The 20,852-nt window shown below is 35.2% G+C and overlaps 2 protein-coding genes across 4 annotated transcripts in view; one reads left to right on the top strand and one right to left on the bottom strand.

Annotated features, from left to right (window-relative positions):
- LOC123864436 (multiple C2 and transmembrane domain-containing protein-like) overlaps positions 1–12,018 on the top strand; it is a 47,190-nt gene extending 35,172 nt beyond the window's left edge. For all 3 annotated transcript variants that reach the window (XM_045904855.1, XM_045904856.1, XM_045904857.1), the window contains 10 exons: positions 1,335–1,518; positions 4,214–4,407; positions 4,757–4,976; positions 5,230–5,375; positions 6,305–6,444; positions 6,902–6,972; positions 10,042–10,145; positions 10,400–10,509; positions 10,694–10,791; positions 11,108–12,018. In XM_045904855.1, the coding sequence (XP_045760811.1) occupies positions 1,335–1,518; positions 4,214–4,407; positions 4,757–4,976; positions 5,230–5,375; positions 6,305–6,444; positions 6,902–6,972; positions 10,042–10,145; positions 10,400–10,509; positions 10,694–10,791; positions 11,108–11,176 (1,336 nt within the window). In that variant the 3' untranslated portion in view covers positions 11,177–12,018. The remainder of the gene's footprint in view (positions 1–1,334; positions 1,519–4,213; positions 4,408–4,756; positions 4,977–5,229; positions 5,376–6,304; positions 6,445–6,901; positions 6,973–10,041; positions 10,146–10,399; positions 10,510–10,693; positions 10,792–11,107) is intronic.
- A 154-nt stretch (positions 12,019–12,172) lies between these two features.
- On the bottom strand, positions 12,173–20,656 carry LOC123864712 (multiple C2 and transmembrane domain-containing protein-like). Its single transcript, XM_045905334.1, has 13 exons — positions 20,598–20,656; positions 19,565–19,643; positions 18,941–19,056; positions 18,594–18,740; positions 17,954–18,122; positions 17,517–17,698; positions 16,962–17,181; positions 15,790–15,935; positions 14,872–15,017; positions 14,332–14,378; positions 13,783–13,886; positions 13,086–13,195; positions 12,173–12,596 (listed from the first exon to the last, which is right to left on the bottom strand). Exons 1-13 carry the CDS (start codon positions 20,654–20,656, stop codon positions 12,460–12,462), a joined length of 1,662 nt encoding a protein of 553 aa, XP_045761290.1. The 3' UTR covers positions 12,173–12,459.
- Positions 20,657–20,852: the final 196 nt, after the last annotated feature.

Genomic DNA, 20,852 nt, shown 5'->3' with positions numbered 1-20,852 from the left:
AACATATTTTCATGGATACGCATACCGAACTTGTGTCTTGGAGACGAGTATAGACTATTTTTTATCCCGGAAAATCAAAGAGTTCTCACGAGATTTTAAAACCCACGATCAGGAAAGCCGGGTGTTAACTAGTTTATAATAATCTTATATTACTTATTTATACTAGTCATAAATATAGAGCGTTGCATAATAGTATAAAAAATAATAATAAATAAAATAATAATAAATAAATAATAAAAAACTTCAGTCGCTTAGTAAAAATTTATCAATTTTTTTATTTTAACTTTATCGTGGAATTTCAGAAATAAACTAGCTTACACCCAGTGGTATACCGTTCAAAGGTAGGTAAGTTAGGTTACTGTATACTTAGTGACTGTCATGGTGAAAATTTACCATACAGCTATTTGCAACTTGGGTAAGCAGTACTTTTATGCCTCTATGACCTGCATGCCACTTCCAACATTTGCTTACGTCTAAGCAATATACGTGTAGGTAGGTATATCCTATTCCAAAGATTAAACGTTACTTATAATAATGATGTAGTTAAAGGGTCTCGGAAGTCATTAATCATAATGTCGTATTTCGTAATGATGACGTACTTACCTATAATGATATTAACGTAAGATTTATTTATGAATGCCATTTACGCTCATCTGACGTTTATTTTTGACTAGATGATAACCGCGACTACGTCCGCGTGGATTTAGTTTTTAAGAACCCCGTGAGAACTCTTTCATTTTCCGGAATAAAATGTAGCCTATACGAGTACCTATTTATATCTCCCGGATGCAAGCTACGAGTATCTCTGTACCAAATAGGTGAAACTCACCAATTCATCCTTTTAAGTTTAGATTTTTTTAATTCCGTGGGAACTCTTTGATTTTCCGGGATAAAAAGTAGCCTATGTGCGTCCCCGGGGTTATAAGCTAACCCTGTACCAAATTTCGTCCGGATCGGTTACAGTGTTGGGCCGTGAAAAGGTAGCAGACAGACAGACAGACAGACAGACAGACAGACAGACAGACAGACAGACAGACAGACAGACAGATAGACAGACAGACAGACAGACAGACAGACAGAAAGAAAGAAAGACAGACAGACAGATAGACAGACACACTTTCGCATTTATAGTATAAGTAAGGATAAGAATAGGGATTTGTTTAAAATTAAAAAAAAATTGTTCCATGTTAAGTGAGACTTACCTGTTTATGTACTAACAGTATATCAAATAATTAGTAAAAATAGACAGTTTATTAGTACACTGAGAAAGCGTTAGATCCATTTTCTTCAAGCAAAGATAGGCAAGTACTTAATATTCATATTTTTCGTACTAGGTGTGTCATCGACCTGTCTCAGCTGGAGAAGGAGAAGACGCACGATCTATGGCAAGAGTTGGATTGCGGCTTCGGCTCAGTTCATCTGCTGATCACTCTCAGTGGATCAGATAGGTGCATAGTCGCTGAAAACGTGCTCACAACTAACGGCGTACATCACGAACCACCTACGGAAGAAAAGTTTGTGAGTACCTATAGTATTATCTACTAAATAGATTTTGATCTGGTGGGAGGCTTCGGCCGTGGCTAGTTACTACCCTACCGGCAAAGCCGTGCCGCCAAGCGATTCAGCGTTCCGATACGATGCCGTATAGAAACCAAAGGGGTATTGGGTTTAATGAAAACTGCCCTACCCCTTCCAGACTTAAACTTAAACTGCATCATCACTTACCACCAGGTGAGATTGCAGTCAAGGGCAAACTTGTATCTGAATAAAAAATTTAAGAAAAATATGCCCGCAAATTCGTCCGTGTGTATTTATTTTTACAAAAATCCCGTGTTACAATTCTTCGATTTTCCGGGATAGATAATGTTTAGCCAATAGGTATCTGTGTCTGAGATGCAAGCTATTTCGGTACATAATAGATGATGCCCAATTTTGTTTTTTTTTTTAATCCCCCGGGAACTCTGACTGTCCGGTATAAAATGTAGCTAAATGTCCGACCCTGGGATGCAAGCTATTTTTGTACCTACGTCAAAATCGGTTAAATTGATAAGCCCGAAGAAAAGATAGCAGACAGACAGACACGCATTCACATTTATATATTAACTATGGAAGTATGATAATATTTACCTACTGCTATTATCTTTAGAAAATTGAAAACGGGGCCAAATCTTCATTGTAATTTGGTATTACTTTGCAATACGGTCTTGCAACTTGCACCAACGGGAGAGCAGGCGGTGCGCAGTGCTATGCTATATAATATGTTGTACCATGCAGATTTCTCTGGTTGAAGCTTGTCATGTTATTTATACAACAAGTGTAAATTAAAAATTTATAACACCCCCGACAAGTGAAGGTTACAGTAACTAGAAAAGAGCTGATAACCTTCAAACGGCTGAATCGATTTTCTTCTATTATTATAGCTAAGAACACTCTCGATCAAGCCACCTTTCAAACAAAAAAAACTAAATTAAAATCGGTTCATTAGTTTAGGAGCTACGATGCCACAGACAGATACACAGATACACACGTCAAACTTATAACACCCCTCTTTTTGGGTCGAGGGTTAAAAATGACTGCTACAGTTCCGCAAATCACGCCATTTTCATCCAACATACTGGTGATACTGCTATATTATTACGAGGACATATTTCATAAAGAACCAAGTTCAGTAAATCTTTATTCTTTATTCGTTCCTGTATTTAATGATGCATTGTTTCGCGCTAAGATCAAAAGGTTAGCATAAAATAAGATGTGATTGACAAGTATCTTAGGATTTTACGTTTAGTTGAAATGACGCACAAAGCCACTCATTCAATTAACAAGTTATAATAGAAAAAACAAACAGCAATCTCTTATGCCTTTATGTAGATATAAGAAGAAACCAACTATTTATTATCATCCATAAATATATAAAAGAATAAACTGACTGACTGTCGACTGCCATATCAACAATCCAAATTTATTTACAAAATAAATTTGGATTTTCGTTGGAGACTGTTGTGGTGTGTGTGCTTTGTATTTGTGTTACCTTTTGTTTATTGTTAATACTGTGTGTCTCCATAAAAAATAAAAAAATAAATAAAATAAAAATAAAGTTTGAAAAATTCTATTACATAGTACTCCTCTATACGGAAACCACATACCTAATAGTACGCGACAAGTCAAGCAACAATATCTCATATTTTATCAAACTCTTCAAACTTTAATGAGTAAGTAGTTTGGCAATCATGAGGGAACTGATAAACACACCCACACATACCTCCTAAAGACTCTACCTACTCTCCCTACTCGGGTAAAAATACAAACAATAGTAATAATTTAATATGTGCTTGGTCAAATAGTATCGATAAGGCTAGCCAAGGCTTAGATCTTTCTAGCGACGACCGCCACTAAGGTCAGTAATATGCTCATTTAAAATAATACATAATTTAGATTATGTAAAGCTGTATTTAGGACTTGTAACATTGAAATTTGAATAGTCTCGAGACGAATTTTGTTAAAACCAAGGTAAACATACTTAGGTAATAATATTTAACGATATTTGGCATAGAATTAGCTTGCACTGTGAAGACGATCATATAGGAAACTTCTAATTCCATGAAATCAAAGAGTGCCTATGAACATTTGAAAAACCTAAATCCACGCAGATGAATTCGTACTTAGATATCAGCTAGTTTGTTTTAAATATCTATTGCCGCACGTGATTCATATTAGGTAGGTAGGTATATGGCTCACTATCCTAGTAAGACATTCTATGATACAGTTTTGAGCCAAATTATACTATGGTTCACCGGGAGCATCCTCATCATCAACTCATTACCGGCCCACTACTGAGGACAGGTGTCCTCTCAGAATTGTTTAGGTCATAGTCAACCACGCTAACCAAGTTCAGATTGGCAGACTTCAGACATCTTTGAGAACTTTATGGACAATTCTCAAGCATGCAGGTCTCATCACGAAGTTTTCCTTCCCTGTTAAAGCAGATATTTACTTAGTTGCTTTAAACGAACATACTTAATTCCAATAAGTTAGAGATGTATGCCCGAAATCGAACCCCAAACCTTCCGAATCCAAGGAAAGGAAAATCCTAGCACTTCGATGACTAACATGCCTGCCATTACGGGCAAAACCTTGTATGGGCCACAAGGCCAAGGCTCCTAGTCTCCGGCGACAGCACCTATATAAAAATTTAATTGCCCTTGAATTTTTCCAGCAATGGTACAGATTTGACAATTGGAGCGAAGTCGGCCAGCTAACCGTAACCGTACATGGCGCGAAAGGGTTGACTGCGCTCAATATTAGTGGTAATATCAACGCCTACTGCGTGCTAGAGTTGGACAACTCAAGGATTCAAACCCATACTGTTAAAGGCACCTCGGAACATAATTGGAACAAGAACTTCAACTTGTAAGTATCCATTCGTATTTTCATCTACATAGATAAGACATAATAATTAATATTATCTAAATGTAATGGTTCAATTTACACTGCATATAGCCCGTCGCGTGGATACCCGAATGAATTCGGGTACACTTAAAATTTATTCTGTAAATGGGCATACTTCATATTATTACTACTACTTACTATATGTATTACTACTCGACATTGATCATGAAGATTCGTGTATTTAAAAACTCACTTCCTTCGATATTGTCGCGAGGTATTTACGAATCATATTGTACAAGTATACAAATACAATATAACCCTAAAATTAATATCGTCTTACTATAAGCAAGCTTATTTTATTCTTTTACAGTGAAGTAAATGATGTCACATCTACATTAGATATCACAGTATACGATGAATCAATGATACAGTCAATGAAAGGTGAAAAAATAGGTAAAGTGTCAATACCTTTGTTGAGGATAAATAACAATGAAAAGCGGTGGTATGCACTCAAAGATAGGTTAAAAAAGAATAGTGCAAGGGGGAACTGTCCTAGAATACTTCTGGAAATGTCGCTTGTGTGGAATCCGGTAAGATCTATAAGATAATATTTTTTTAAAGAATAATTAATTAATGTCTTATTTTGTGTGAAAGTATTTCGTAAAATGATCCCAAATGTATGTATGTACTTCATGTATTCAAGGGACCATTTTAGAGTCACCAACGATCTTTTAATTGAGGAATAAAGATGTTTCGACATTCCCTAAAATGTAGAGTTTACATCCTGAAATCTAATATTAATTTTTGCATATAAAGCTGTTGTTAAAAAAAATGTATTTTCAGGTAAAGGCGTCCATGCGTGTATTAAGCCCAAAGGAAACCAAATATATCCAAAAACCAGCGAAATTTGACATCCCTCTCATTTACAGTAATTTAATATTCGTCAAAAATATATTCAAAGTTTTCCAAATTGGAAATGAACACTTGAAGTAAGTTGATTATTCTATTGTTAGTAAGTCCATACGATTTATGAATATTTATTATATACCGTTCTACATTAACGAGTACAAAGATTATTGAACTTTACATCATCATTATGTTAAAATCTAACATGTCGAGTTAATAAATCCATCGTTTAGCACAAGCAATTTCGTTCCATTTATTAGGTCACTGAAAATGAGAGCTTTACGCTCGTTGAACTCTTTTTCCTAAAGTCTTATAATTTTTGACCTCTCGATTTCAAGGTTCTTGCTTAGAGGTGTCAAGGACTGATTCATGTTTTTTCAAAATTTCCCAAATGCACTAATATTTCCCAAATAAGATTGGTCGTTCCAGAAATAGGTAATATATACCCATATATATTGTACAAATATGTTTGCGCTTACTGACTATACAAAAATTCACGGTCAAGTGATTATAGTACTTTGAACTAATGGTGTTGTGATTTTTATAGGAAGTCATAAGTTTTTATTACCCAATGTGATTTATTTCACATTAATCTTACCTACCCAATTTTATTGTTTTTTTTTGTAAAGTAGGAAATTTCGCATCAGGTTTTTTTTAAATTATACATAATATTGTTGTACTTTGTTATGTTATAAATGTGAAAGTGTATTTAGTTATTGTTTTGTTGGCTTGTTAGTTTGTAATTTTTAGATAAGTATACCTGTATACATAGTTAATAGCCTAAAGAGCGACATAGGCTACTTTTTGTTTCCGTGAGATTTTTGGAAAACATAAATAAACGCGGGCAAAAATAGGGGAATAGATAAAATTCAAAAGTCGATGCATTTAAAACCCACCTAAATTGCTCTGATGTCGTACCTTCTCTTACCTGAAAAGGAAAGTCGAATTTCTTCATTTCTAATATTCTTGTTAATGGATTGTGATTAAACCAATAAATTAACTTTTTTTTCAGGCAAGTGTTTGAATGGGATAATCAAGAAAAATCGGTTTGCGCACTAATCGGATGGCTAATATTTTGGTACTTCTTTAGAATGTGGATGACGCCCCTTTTGTTAACTTTGCCTTTTGCTCACTACTGGCTCACCCAAAGAAGTAAGTGCCTTTAATTTAAAAATTATCTTTTTCACCTCTCACCCGTTCCAACCCTTTCTCACTAGTCATTAAATGATCTGCAACGTGATCGTCTTTTAGAGATCGCTTTAAAACTATAGGGTCCCAAATCTCAATTGTACCTAATTTTATTTTTTAACTTTATTTTTGTTTGTTTGCATTTTCTTTTGATGTACAAAGGAGCATATTTCATCCATTCATTTTGATTACGTGTATTTTAGTTTACGTTATTTTTTTATATTTTGAGTACGTACAAAATAATGGTTGTTATTAAAATTCTAGAATTTATTTAGCAAATGGGTTTTGAACATTGAAGTCAATATATTATTATAGATACTTAACTTAACTTAACTTACTTTTACCTAAAACTTATTTACACACCACATACTTAATATACTTATTTTAGCACAGTAAAGAACGACTTTAAATTGACTTTCAGATAATAATGTTCCTGTCCCCTTATACCAAATAGCTGATGAAGATTATCAAGAGGAAGAACAGGAACCTAAGGTAATATTGTTAAGTACCTACTGTTTTTCTAAATCTCAAGTAGGAGTGTGAAAAAATTCCATAGTTAGATATACACGATTTTATTTACTTTGATAAATAAATAATTTTGTACTTCAGTTGGCAAATAAAATTTTTGCATTCACATATTGTATACTATTATGTAAATATAATAGTATATGGTATATTAACACGGTAAACGAAAATGCATCTTATCGTCATAGAAATAAGTTTTTATTCGACATATAATTTTTATAAAGAAAATCCTTGATATTTAGCTACTTAATGATTTCCGTTATACCTAGGCACTAGTAATTATCAAATACCGTATAAAAGTTGCCGAATACTTCCTTATTCATTTCTAGAAAACCTAGCATATAAATTAATAAAATACAAACATACATTTTCCTTTTACTCTATAAATAGCGCGGAATGCCATCATAAATGCCACAATGGATACCTACCTAAATATTTATATGCCACTTGAAATTTGTTCTCTGTAAAACGACGCCGTCCATATCATAATTACAAGCATATAAAATGTAGTTTATAAACCAGTTTTACCGGAGCTTAAATGATGAGGATACATCGCGTATAATAAGACTTTTTTGCGAGCTTTATCGAATTGAACTTTGTAGTAGGTATCCTACCTAATTATAAAACATGATCAGGAAAGTTTTGCAAGTTCATATGTCTGGGTTTTTCCAGATGAGTCATGGAATTGCATGTCCAATTATCTTGAAACTTATAGTTAAACCGCAAAGGTTATTAATTAAGTCAGACGTAGGTAGCTCTATGTCCTTATATCAAAAAACAGGCCAAGTGCGAATCAGACTCGCGCACCGACGGTTCCGTACTAGGGTATTTTTTCTGTCATTTCGCACGATGAATCAAAAACTATTATGCGTAAAAATAAACAAAAATCTGTTTTAGAATGTACACCCGCCCTGAAGCCCTTTCATATAATACCCCACTTGGTATAGTTATCTTACGTTGAAAATTTAGACACATTTTAATATTTTTTTTGTGATGTAACCCAAAATTCACGGTTTTCGAATTTTTTCCTTTACTTGTGCTATAAGACCTACTTACCTGCCAAATTTCATGGTTCTAGGTCAACGGGAAGTACCCTGTAGGTTTTCTTGACAGACATGACAGACGAACAGACGGACGGACAGACAGACAGACAAACAAACAGACAACGAAGTGACCCTATCAGGGTTCCTATTTTCCTTCTGAGGTACGGAGCCCTAAAAATATAACATTGTACTAACTGATGCCCACAACTACGTCCGCGTGGATATATTTTTATTAAAAATCCCACTAAACTTTTTCGGAATAAAAAGTAGTCTTTGTGCTCAATTAGTGTAGGTATAAGCTATTTCCATTCAAAGCAGAACAATCGATTCATAGTCATTGAGGAGTAATTGAGAACAAACATCCAAACATCCAAACTTTTACATTTAGGTATACCTATTACTTAATTATTATTAGGGTTTTAAAGTCAACTTTACTTACTCACACACGTTATTACTTACCTAGTACCCACTTGTAAATATCGAGTCAGAACTCGAGTAACGGAACTCGAATTCACACCTAACGTTATGCCTTGATGAATAAATAAGAGTCATTACAGTAATTATACAAACTGTAATACATCACATTTACACAATACACAACCAGTGAGGTAGGTATATACATATAAAATAGTAAACTGGTTGACTGTGACATTTTAAACCGCTTGGTCTAAAAACCTTTTTTTTCTTTATTTAATAAGGGACTTTTATAGCTCTCTAGAAATTTGAGATTTTGTATCTACTGCACGGTTTATAACGTACGCCCCCAATAAGTAAAGATTTCCATATAAATATATGGAACTTAAAACATATAAATATACAGTTTATCTACGCAGACGGAGTCTCGGGGCAAAGCTAGTGTAACTATTTTCTTCTCAAACGTACACTCTTGAGTCTTAACAGAGTGGTCGTAGCTATGGATTCTTCACTGTTGATCGTGCATCCCCTTTTCTCATCATCATCCTCCAACCGTCTTCATCCTCGTCAACCGACTTCTGTTGGTGGCATTACGTATGACGTGCACAAATTGAGTCTTACCATAAAACTCCGGAAATTAGTATTATTTAATTAAAGTGTTTAAAAAAGCTTTGTTTATTTCGAATGGAAAAGGTTTTACATATTTCATTTATGTTCCGGTTTTAAAATGTTATTTCCTTGTTTACAATATTAATAAATCCTCTCAGAGACCTTTGAACTTTAGTTCACGTACAATATTGCCGGTGAACTTTATTTTCATCTATTAGTTTTTGCCCAGGTGCATAAATTAACTAACAGTTAACACCAAAAAAAACACGCTAAGGTCATTGATGCGATGTGATTAACGGACAGTTACACTTTTTTTTTTCTCTCGTCTGGCTTTACAAAGATTAGCCAATGTCAAGTTTGTAGTTATTTGTAACAAGTTAGTTAAACTATACAAGTATGGACCCCGTCTGTGCCGGCGCTCGCCGACATACGCACGGCACCCCCGAGCGCTTTCCAGTCAGTTTTAACGAAAAAAAAACACTCCAAACAGGCAGAGCACGCCCGCCAGCTAACACCAACACAGACGAAGTCCGACAGTTACACTTGCGTTATACTTAAACGAACAATTTGGATGGAACGAATGGATTGATTGGTAAAGAAAGATACAATGCGCAATCATGCGCCTCTTGTTCCAGACTTAAGGGCTATTCACACCCATTGCATATGCAGCACGTAGACGTGACACATGCGTGGTGACGCGCGTGAACCCGTAGACATAACTGTAGGCATTACGTTTACGCAAACGTTCACGCCACGCATGCGGTGTGCCATGTCTCATACAGTTCCATACATTACAACGCAATGGTACTTTTGTACCAAGGTACAACGCGCTACGTTTGCGCTTACGCAACGCTTACGCAGCCTGTGTAAACGAGCTTTTAAGATTGGACTATTTGTGTTGCACGCACTAATACCTACTTCTAGGTACTTTCTGATATTATATTTATTTCTGATATTTTCTATCTAACAGGATGACAAGACAATCAAAACTCGTATCAATGAACTTCAAGATCTCACATTAACAATCAAGAATGCGATCGATTATGTGGTGTCCCTTCTCGAAAGGATAAAAAAGTAAGTAATTTAAGCTTGTATACTGGCGTGACCGGTCTGTAAAACTTGTGTAGGTATTGGGAACCACTAACCAGTTCTGACACTGGAAGCGCGGACTGCGGAGCCGAACCATGCGGACCATAATTACTCGTAAGTAGGTATCTTCCGCTAGTCAACCGCTGAAAAAAAACTGGTCACGTGCGAGTTAGATTCGCAAACGAATCATCCGTACAAGGTTTCCGATCGCAATTAATAAAAATAATTTTGATTTTCAGCTTGGTGAACTTCAGCGTGCCATACTTGAGCTACTTGGTCATCATAACTCTAATTGCTTCGTCAATAGCTCTGTACCTGATTCCGATCAACTATTTATTTATGGCTCTTGGTAAGTTACGTTATAATTTCTTTAATAAGTATATTTTTCTTGTGTGGAATGGGTTTGAAATAGGGCATGTTATTGTAATGTTTCAGGGATTGTGTTTGTAACACATTAACCAGAGTATATAATTCTTCCTTTTCAGTTTCATGATTTCAACTTAGTTACCTACGAATTTTCTCGTTTGTTACAGGTCTTTATAAGTTCACTCGTAAGTTCTTAAATCCTGCGAGAGTCCCTAACAACGATCTTCTAGATTTCATATCACGAGTTCCTGATGATGAGATATTGGTAAGGAATCAAACTTTTTTGAATCTATATACTTAACTAACATTTGGCCGCATAAAATCTAGTCACAATACTTAACTTCTTTCTATTTAGGTACTTATTCATGTGAATAACTTATTAAATTACCTATCTCTACTGGAGATTCAGGCTGTGCCTAGTAACGTAGGTAGTCTATTATAATTATATACGAGCGGAAAGTACGTTTAAAGATTAATCAGAGATTTTTTTATTTAATGTTACGAGATACGATTGTTTTGTACAAGTGCATTATTTGAATTCAAAGAAATAACTTTTACTAACTCATAACTTTTTGTTTCAGAAACAATGGCGCGAGTTGAAAGTTCCTGAGCCAAATCTAAATCCACCAGATCCAGCAAAAAGCAGATAGTGAAGAATAATTTAAAGCATTGGTTGAAACATTGTTAAATTATGGACACAGTGCCATATTATGAAGGGCGGTGCGGCAGGGTGTTTTAAGGACGATAGGTTATAGCATGGGACGAATCGAGCGTGCAATATTATAACTTAATATTCCCTAAGAGCAGTTTGTAATTTAAATTAAGAATGCTCATTCTTGAATTATTGAGTAAATTTTGTTGCACTGCCAGATGCTCAATGCAAATGAATGAATAGTGATTGTATTTTATTAGATTTTAATAATAAAGTCAATTAAAAGTAAGCTGAGACTGTATAGTGTACACCTGTTACGTAAAGGCGGCAGTTTTAGTTAAAACGATAACACAAAATATAAAATTTATTATTTCGTTATTTTGGTACCAAAAATCACAATGATCAGTTGCTCCTTTGCGACGTGATTGAAGGACAAACCAATAAACCAAGAAACAAACACATTTGTAATATGGGTAGTGATACATCGGTATACTATTGGTATACCGCTACTAAAATTTTATATTTTTAACGTAACATAACGAAATGTTTAAAAAAAATGGTAACGGTAACCTTTCCTGGTTCTGAGATAAGCACTTTTTATTACGTATCTCAGCTTGCTTTAGGAATTCCGGTAATAATAATTCTGATTTTAATTTTTAATATTCTTTTTATTTATACTTATATTATAAATGCTGTAAATAAATTAATTTAAATTAGATATAATATTACACAATAGACTACCTCAAGTTAGGGGTACTTATTGATCTTGGAATCTTAAACGATTTACAAGGACGTTGGTATTCTTCATTGGGTTCTGGAACACCTAATTCTTTCCAATCTTTCTGTAAAAAATAAAACAATATTGGTATGAGAGAATGAGGTATTAGGAATATATGCTAGATATATAATGGATAGATTGATACATTATCTAGCATATATTCTCTATCTCGATTAAATAACATGAGGGTAGATACTCGTATTTCTAATACCAGATCTTAGACCATATATTCTTAGTAACTCATTTAATAATAAGACAAACAAAAACACATGTACAATAACTTTAGTTTATGAAAAAGAAAACAAATCAAGGTATAAGATGTATAGTGATTATTGATTAGTTACTCTGTTGATAGTCAGATATGGTTGCTTTTCTGTTTTCAAATTACTTAGTTACCAAGACTGTGATTAATATTGCATTCGAATTAAATATTATGTATATCGATTAGGTACTCAGTAAGTAGTTATAAACTTTAGAGGTAATATTTATAAATAAGTTATTCTCTAGTTGTAAGTAATAATGTAGAGACTGAAATAAGTTACCAATATAATATTGTCCGGTACTCTTGAAAGGAAGTCAATTAAATCATTATTTAACTCTCTGTCTGGGTTTAAATATTTTCTCGCAAATTTGTAAATTCCTGTAACAGTATAATGAAATAAAGAGTTTAAATCTAAAAGCTGAATTTTAATATTTTGAATTCGTTCGCTAAGTTACGGTGCCATGACAACCCCTTTATATTACTTTTAAACTTCCACACAATGCTTAGCAAAAACTTTAATAGGATCTTCTTATATAAACCTACAGCTAGTAAAGAATCATCGTCATCATCATGATCATCGTCGGCTCACTACTGAGAATGAGAAGGGTTAGGCCAATGTCCACCACGCTGGTCATGTGCGGATCGGCAGACTTCACACACCTTTGAGAACATTATGCAGAACTCTCAGGTATGCAGGTTTCCACACGATGTTTTCCATCGCAATTAAAGCAAGTGATATTAAATTTCTCAAAACGCACATAACTTGAATAGTTATAGGTGCGTTCCCGGGATCGAACCCACAATCTCCCGTGTAGGCTAACGCTGTTACGGCTACTGAAGAATAAGTTTATAAAATTAAATACTTACCTAAAATCATCAGGAAGTAATTAAATGGGATATAATACAATGCGACGGATGCTGCTAACAGTATAGTCATTGCAACGTAGCTTAAGAACGGAACTTTGAAGGTTAATAAACTGAAAAAGGTGATAATTTAACTAGTTATCGCTCAATTACTATTAAAGGGCAAAACTTGAAGAATTATATTATAGAGAAATCTGGCGGAATTCCGTAAGCGGTAAAACATGCGCGGTAGTTTGCTTTGGCATGGTCCGTGCAGATAATAACATACATATTTGGCACTCTCCTTACGTGGCCCTACCTACTATTGTTCGCCTGTATCCATCGCCCTGTGGAGATGAGTCTTTAATGTCCTGGCCACATTGACGGCCAATAACGCAATGTCCAACGGCGTTTCCCGTTAAACGTAGATGTAGCCACGATCAACGTGCAACGGCATTCACAATGCCATTTGGTAATTTAATTGGCATTAGACGTTAACCGTTCAAGTGTGGCCTCTCAATCTAACGCGTTGATTATCGCGATAATTATGGCGTTATTGGGCATTGACGTTAACGTTAATGTAAAGGGTTGCATCGAATTTGTTGGCGCGGTGAGACCATCGCCGCATTTCTCTCGTCTGTGGAGACGGTGCCTAACATTTCACTATCACACGTTACGGAATTCTGCTCGATTTGTTTCTAGTTTCTAGCCTAAAGCTTACTTATTAAGTCTTTCAATATAAGACACGATAAACTCTATCCCATTTGTAATAGTAATCGTCATTTTCTGTAAGTCCTGTATTCTTCCACCCACAGTCTTTTCTTCCTGAAATTATAGAGTCCGTTTAAATAAAAATCATATAATTATTACCATACTAAAAAAGAAATAATGATTCCCAAAGTAATATACCTATTCCCAAACGGTCCATGCCGGTAATCGAATCCGAGGCTCGTCAAGACCACAGTACTCACTACTGAACCAAGGAGATCGTCAAATATCCATAATTTTGTATTATGTATTAATATTATAAATGCGAAAGTATGTCTGTCTGTCTGCTAGCTTTTCACGGCCTGACGGTTTAATCGATTTTGATGAAATTTGGTACAGAGATAGCTTACATTTCGGAGAAGCACGTAAACTATGGACTTTTTATTCCGGAAAATCATAGAGTTCCCACGGGATTTTTAAAAAACCTAAATCCACGCAGACGAAGTCGCAGGCATCTTCTAGTAATGTGATAAAATAAAACTAACATACTTGACCTACCTACCTTAGTTTCGTCATCGTTGGCGCAATCCTGTACAATGTACACGTTATCTGAAAAACGAATGTCATTGATTACTCATAACTAGATTAATATAACCTAAACAATTCGGTCATGACCTAATAAAACTGTGACGGATGTTTGTAACCCAATTATCCAGTAAGTAGTTTTTTTTTTTTTTTGTAATGCGTTTGATAATTTTATAGGTGATCGTATACAGAGCCTGCCTAGGGGTAGGTACTGCAAGCGGGGTGCCACGACGACGCAACCACACATGCACATGACACTCCAGCACTCCAGTCATTTGGTACCTAATTTTAAAAACAACAAATGACTGCACTTTACGGAGCCTCTGTAATGTAGCGATTGGCACCTTTGACAACATCATTGAGAACGATCTAGCCACCTTTCAAACAAAAAAAACTAAATTAAAATCGGTTCATTAGTTTAGGAGCTACGATGCCACAGACAGATACACATGTCAAACTTACAACACCCCTCTTTTTGGGTCGGGGGTTAAAAATATAAAAATAGCAAATAAAATACCTCGATGGCGACCAAAAATCCATTGATAAGAGAAAGGTATTAAGACTAGGAGAGGAATATTCCACAGCCTGACATAATAACAGAAAACCAGCCATCCGACGAGTATACAAAAAGAGTATTCTCTATCATCCCATTCAAAGACGCACCTGTTGATCAAGCAAATAGAGAGTATTTTAAAATTCAAAGTAAGTAAAAGAAAAAGATTCTGTACCCGCATAATCAATTCGCATTGGCTTTAGAATACATACTAGGTATCATCTAAATTGCGAGTGTTAAATCCCTGTAGCATCAGGAATTAGGATTAGGTAAGAATTTGGAACTAGGAGTCCGCATAATCTTGTCGCGAGAATGAAATTCGTGTGCGAACTTCCAACAATCGCCTGAATACAACTAATTGAAATACATAAATCAAAAGTAAAGATATTACTTAATTAAAAAAAACCCGGCCAAGTGCGAGTCAGACTCGCGCACCGAGGGTTAGCTGTACTCGGGTATTTTTTCCGACATTTTGCACGATAAATCAAAAACTATTATGCATAAAAATAAATAAAAATCTGTTTTAGAATGTACACGTACAGGTAAAGCCTTTTCATATTATGATAGATACCTCACTTGGTATAGTTATCCAACTTTGAAAATAGAAACACATTTTAATTTTTTTTTTAAATCATGTTACCACAAATTCACGGTTTTCAGATTTATTCCTTTACTTGTGCTTTAAGACCTACCTACCTGCAAAATTTCATGGTTCTAGGTCAACGAAGTACCCTATATGTTTTCTTGACAGACGCGAAGGACGGACGGACGGACAGACAGACCGGCAGACAACAAAGTGATCCTATGAGGGTTCCGTTTTTCCTTTGAGGTACGGAACCCTAAAAACAAAATGTAAAAAAGTTTTTCAAGAGCATTACTTACTTATAATATTCATTTACTTCTGCAGCCAGATTAAAAAGATCTGATACGTATTTTGTATTTTTATAGACTAGTGCAAGGTCGAATTTTGGTGGCTTCTTTGTATATTTCACCTCTTTGGCTTGAAATAATTTCACGGTCGCTTTTACCTACAAAACAATAAGGTCTTATGGTAAGCTTATGGTATTATTGTAATCCAATATCAGTAGGATTTAGGCCGAAAAAAAAATTTATAATAATAAAAAAAAATGGTCTATCCACTAATAAATAGAAATGGACTCCATAAACGAAGGTAAATTATACGTATTGATTGATTTTCCGATGTTTCTCAAAATATATAGGTACTTGATCGTTGAGCTATTTAATGGTCGACATATCAAACCATTGTAAAATTAGAAAGCCTGATGTCTTCCTTCGGTGATCGCAATCACGTACCTACCTGCGAAGATACTATTTTCGTATTATTTTCACAGAGTAGTGAAGCTGACAACATTAGTGCCCGCGAAATTCAAATTTAATTTGATTTTTCGCAATTTGTAAACTAATACGACAAACAACTTGAAAGGGTCCTGTGTAATTATAGCTATAGTATCGGCTAATTATGAGTAACTCATGTCAAACTCATTATTTTGACTAATTTCCTAAACAGACCCGTCTCTTGCACCTTAAAGCACATAGGCGCGACAATCTTATATAGGAACTAGCTGATGCCCGCAGCTTCGCCCGCGTGGATTGGTCAGATCCCCTGCAGCATCAGGATTGAGGAGTTGGACTCCAAATTTTTTATGAAACAATGTCGCAAAGTTCCTCTATCGATTAAAAAAGAAATGACGCAAATCGGTTCAGAAATCTCGGAGATTTCGGTGTACATAGGTAGAAAAACACAACTCCCTTTTTAAAAGTCGGTTAAAAAAGTAGCCTATTTTACGCCCTGGTCAATCCTCTACTTGCCTGTGAAAGTCCCGTCAAAATCGGTTCAGCCGTTCCAAAGATTAGCCTTTTCAAACAGACAGACAGACAGACAGACAGACAGACAGACAAAAATTTTAAAAACGTGTGATTCAGTTATGGTATCGTTCAAATAACCATATGAGCTTAATATGAGGTAGTTATTTCGAAATTACAGACAGACACTCCAATTTTATTTATTAGTATAGATTAGGTTAATTACTCACTGGATTCCAAGCTAAAGACATCTGGAGTTGTATCCTTGGACAGTTTCCCTTCGCATTACTCCGTTTTCTACTGTCTTTCAAAGCGTACCACCGGATCAAATCATTGCTTATCCTGAGTAGTGGTATTGACACTTTCCCTATCGACTTATTTAAAAGTGCATTCTTCAGCGAGCTATCGTAAACTTTTATATCGAGAGTTGATGTTACGTCGTAAATTTTACTAAAAAAAAATATCACAGCTGTTAAATAGGAAGTTCAAAAGTGAGGGTTTTATATGGAGCAATTGTGAGCACTAAGAAGACATTTTTTACAAACTTTTATTTAACTTGCCGTCTTAATAAATCTTGCAAAGTGAATTTTAGACCCGCCAACCGATTGAGCTGAAATTTAGAACAGATATAACGGACGGACGGATAAGCTGATATATGTTGCTTCGATCAAAATCTTATAGGTGGCCTTAGGAACTTCTCAACATACCTAACTCCGTCGTGTTTGGGTTCGGTGGATTTGTCTGCCCAGGTCGCATTCGCGATCTGTTTAGACTAGAATACTCACAAAATGTAGCATTTGTTCCATTTCGGTTCCGAGCTCGGGCTGACGCGATTAGTCTCAACTTTCTCGTTATCGATTTCCAAAGTGCAGTATGCTTTTGGTTTACTGATTAAGCCTTTAGCTCCAATAACGTTCACATATAAATTTCCCACTACAGCCCACTCGTATGGATCATTTAAGATTTTCTGAAATAAAAATCTTATTACATTTGGTATTTTCAAAACCTACCAAGTTTGAGCTCTACCAGGTAGCAAATGGTTGAATGATAGGTTCGAAGAATAGAGGGCAACTCTCTAAAGCCAAATATTATCACTCTGTGTCTACGCTGATTGCGTTATACGTTTATGGCACCTGAAAGTTTTTTTGACCACAAAATTATATCATCTTCGTTTGACCTAAAGAATAGCTCTACTTACGTGTACTACTAAGTAGTTACTTACATTACTCTTAACAAAATCTCGTAGATCCACCAAGCAGTTGCTAGTAGTTTCTGACGAGCGGATGGCACACATCGTAATTGAAATATGTAGCATTCCGTATCCATCATCTAGCTGTTGCCAAATCTCGTGTGTGCGCTCTTTCTCGTACTTAGACAGATCTAAAATACAACTTAAGTACAGGAATTATTAATTATTTTATATCACAAATCCATTTTCTATCCACAAATTTCACAGTAAATATCACTAATAATGACCACCTCCCTGGCGCAATAGCTGTGATCTTAGGAATGGGAGATTACGGATTGAATTTCCAGGAGGGTCAAGTCTACTAAGAAATTTCTTGCAAGACCAATTGATCCGGGATAAAAGTAGCCTATGCTCGTCTCCAAGATGCCTGCGACTTAAGACTCTGTCTTTGTACCAAATAGATGATACCTGCGAATTTTTTTTAAAACCCCGCGAGAACTCTTTGATTTGCCGGGAGAAAAATTAGCCTAAGCAGGTATGTTCTTTCTCAGGATGCAAGCTATCTCTATACCTACCTTTCGTGAAAAACGATTAAACAAATGGGGCGTGAAAAGCTAGCAGACAGACAGACAGAGATACATACGCATTTGTAATATTAGTATGGATTACGTACCTGCCCATAGAGTTTTCCATTTTTCCTTTATCTGTTATAGATATATTCAATACATAGTGTTGGTAGACATGTAGTCGAAAGCTTTCTTTCCACTTTGGATTCTGACTGCTCGGAACACTTTTGGATCTAAACCATTCCGATCCTAACCTTTATTATACAAAGCAAAGTATTTTTATCATATAATTATAACTGATGGAACTGATGATATGAAACCTTCAGTCAAACAGTACATATTTAGTTTTTTTTTTAATTTACTAACTTTTTCTCTAAATTTATTTACTTTTACTAGCTTCTACCCTGCTCTGTTTTGAATTTGCATTAAGTAGGTAGTAATTGACCATACATACCCTAGTTTACAGTATAAACTATGACATATTCCATCATCAGGAACTGGTGGAAGATGTTTGGCTTCAACTAACACTATATTAACGATGGTATCCCAATTACGTTCGAACTTTTTAGCCTGCAATATTGACAAGAGTGTTTACATTGTTAAATTTTTCGTAAGTTTATCACGTAAGCTAGGTACCTACTTCCGTGAGTAAAACTTACAGGTGCAATTCCGGCCTTAGGTAATAATTAAGTACATAATAATATGTACTATGTAGGTATGCTGATAATAATCAGCATACTTAGGTCAATATTAAAGTAGTTCCTAATAAAGTCCCTTATCAACAACCCAATTTAAGGTTTTTACGCGACATCGCACACTTTTCAGTACACATACTTTAGGTAGTAGGGTAGATAGACTAGGCACAAAAAAAAACTTGAAAATCTTTGTGTATGTTGAAAGAAAAAAATAATAGTAATTGAATCCGCATCAATTACGAAGGAAGGTTGGTAGGTACGAGTACCTACGTATGGCGTTGCACTTTGCGCGAGAGAAGGAATGTTTTAAACATAGCTTTTTTAATCATACCTACCTAGTTGGGCGCAAAAGAGCGTACTTAAAGGGTTTATGAGGTACTTACTTTTATTTTTGATAGAGTTGAATCCACAATAGAACTGCTACTCAATTTAGACAAACTAATTAGAGAACTCGGGCGCCATCTGTTGGGATAAAAACCTGACATAGATAAATATATTTCTTTAGAAACCGTCAAATTACTCTTTACTTTTATACCCAATCTTGAGGTCCCGTGCCCCATAATCATGATGGTAGGCTTTAGCAGAAAAGGTTCGGCATTCAGTTAAATAAAGTTACCGGAAAAGCGTCTTTCTCTGTGCCCATAGCCGAATAAGAAGGTACTCGAGGTACGCACGCGCTCTCTATCAGCCTACGGCCAACTCGTAAAAACGCAATACCAAAGTTCTTTACAAATTAGCTAATTTTTAACCTTAGCCTATTACTAAGTACCTACCTACTAATAAGCCTTGCTAACCCCCGAGTAAGTAGGTACCTAAGGTCTAAGAAAAATTACTCTGTGGGTCAGGAACCTCCGCCTCAAGGCCCCATCTCTATCAGAGAAGAACCAGCAACATTACAACAACTCTTATACTGTTACCTACTACCTTTTTTTCTAAAAAGACTACAGCTCAAATCGAAAAAATTATAAGGGTCTGTAACGTAGATATTCTTCAGCAGTTTCATCATCATCATCTCAACCAATCGCCGGTCCACTACTGAGCACGGTTTGTCTCTCAAAATAAGAAACATTTAGACACGCTAGCCAAGTGCGGATTGTGAGATTTCGCACACCTTTGAGACCACTATAGATAAATCTTAGACATGTAAATTTCCACACGATGTTTCCTTCGCCGTTAAAACAAGATAAGTATTTATTTTATTTATTTACTCTCTAATTAACAGAAAAAATAAGTACCTACTTAGTTATTACCAAGCAATCTACTAGGCTTGATAGACTAACGATCACCAAACTAGGTAGGTACGTTAAAAGAGGCACCGTAAGAAGCAGAGACCTATCTATTTAATAATAACTGTAAATGGAATAAAAGACCTGCCTACTCTACCTGTAAAAATAATGTTAAAAAAAAATTACTTACAGGCCCCCATTTCGTTGCGTGCTCCATTGCGTTGCAGAATTTGTGAGCGTGGAATCCATAATAAGTAACTACCTACCTACTCAGGTATTTTTTAAAGTTTGTTATTAAAATATAAAGATACACTATAAAATCGCGTAGTTAGCTGAGAACTTGATGAATATCGTTACTTTGATTAAGTATTCTATATTTTCTTTACCAACAACAGCAATAATTATCTTATCGTTAATTTATGATAAAAATGTTTAATCCGAGATT

This window comes from Maniola jurtina, chromosome 4, assembly GCF_905333055.1.
Source record: "Maniola jurtina chromosome 4, ilManJurt1.1, whole genome shotgun sequence".
Taxonomy (NCBI): domain Eukaryota; kingdom Metazoa; phylum Arthropoda; class Insecta; order Lepidoptera; family Nymphalidae; genus Maniola; species Maniola jurtina.
Note: the sequence above shows the minus strand (reverse complement) of the source record. Positions and strands in the feature narration are given on the sequence as shown.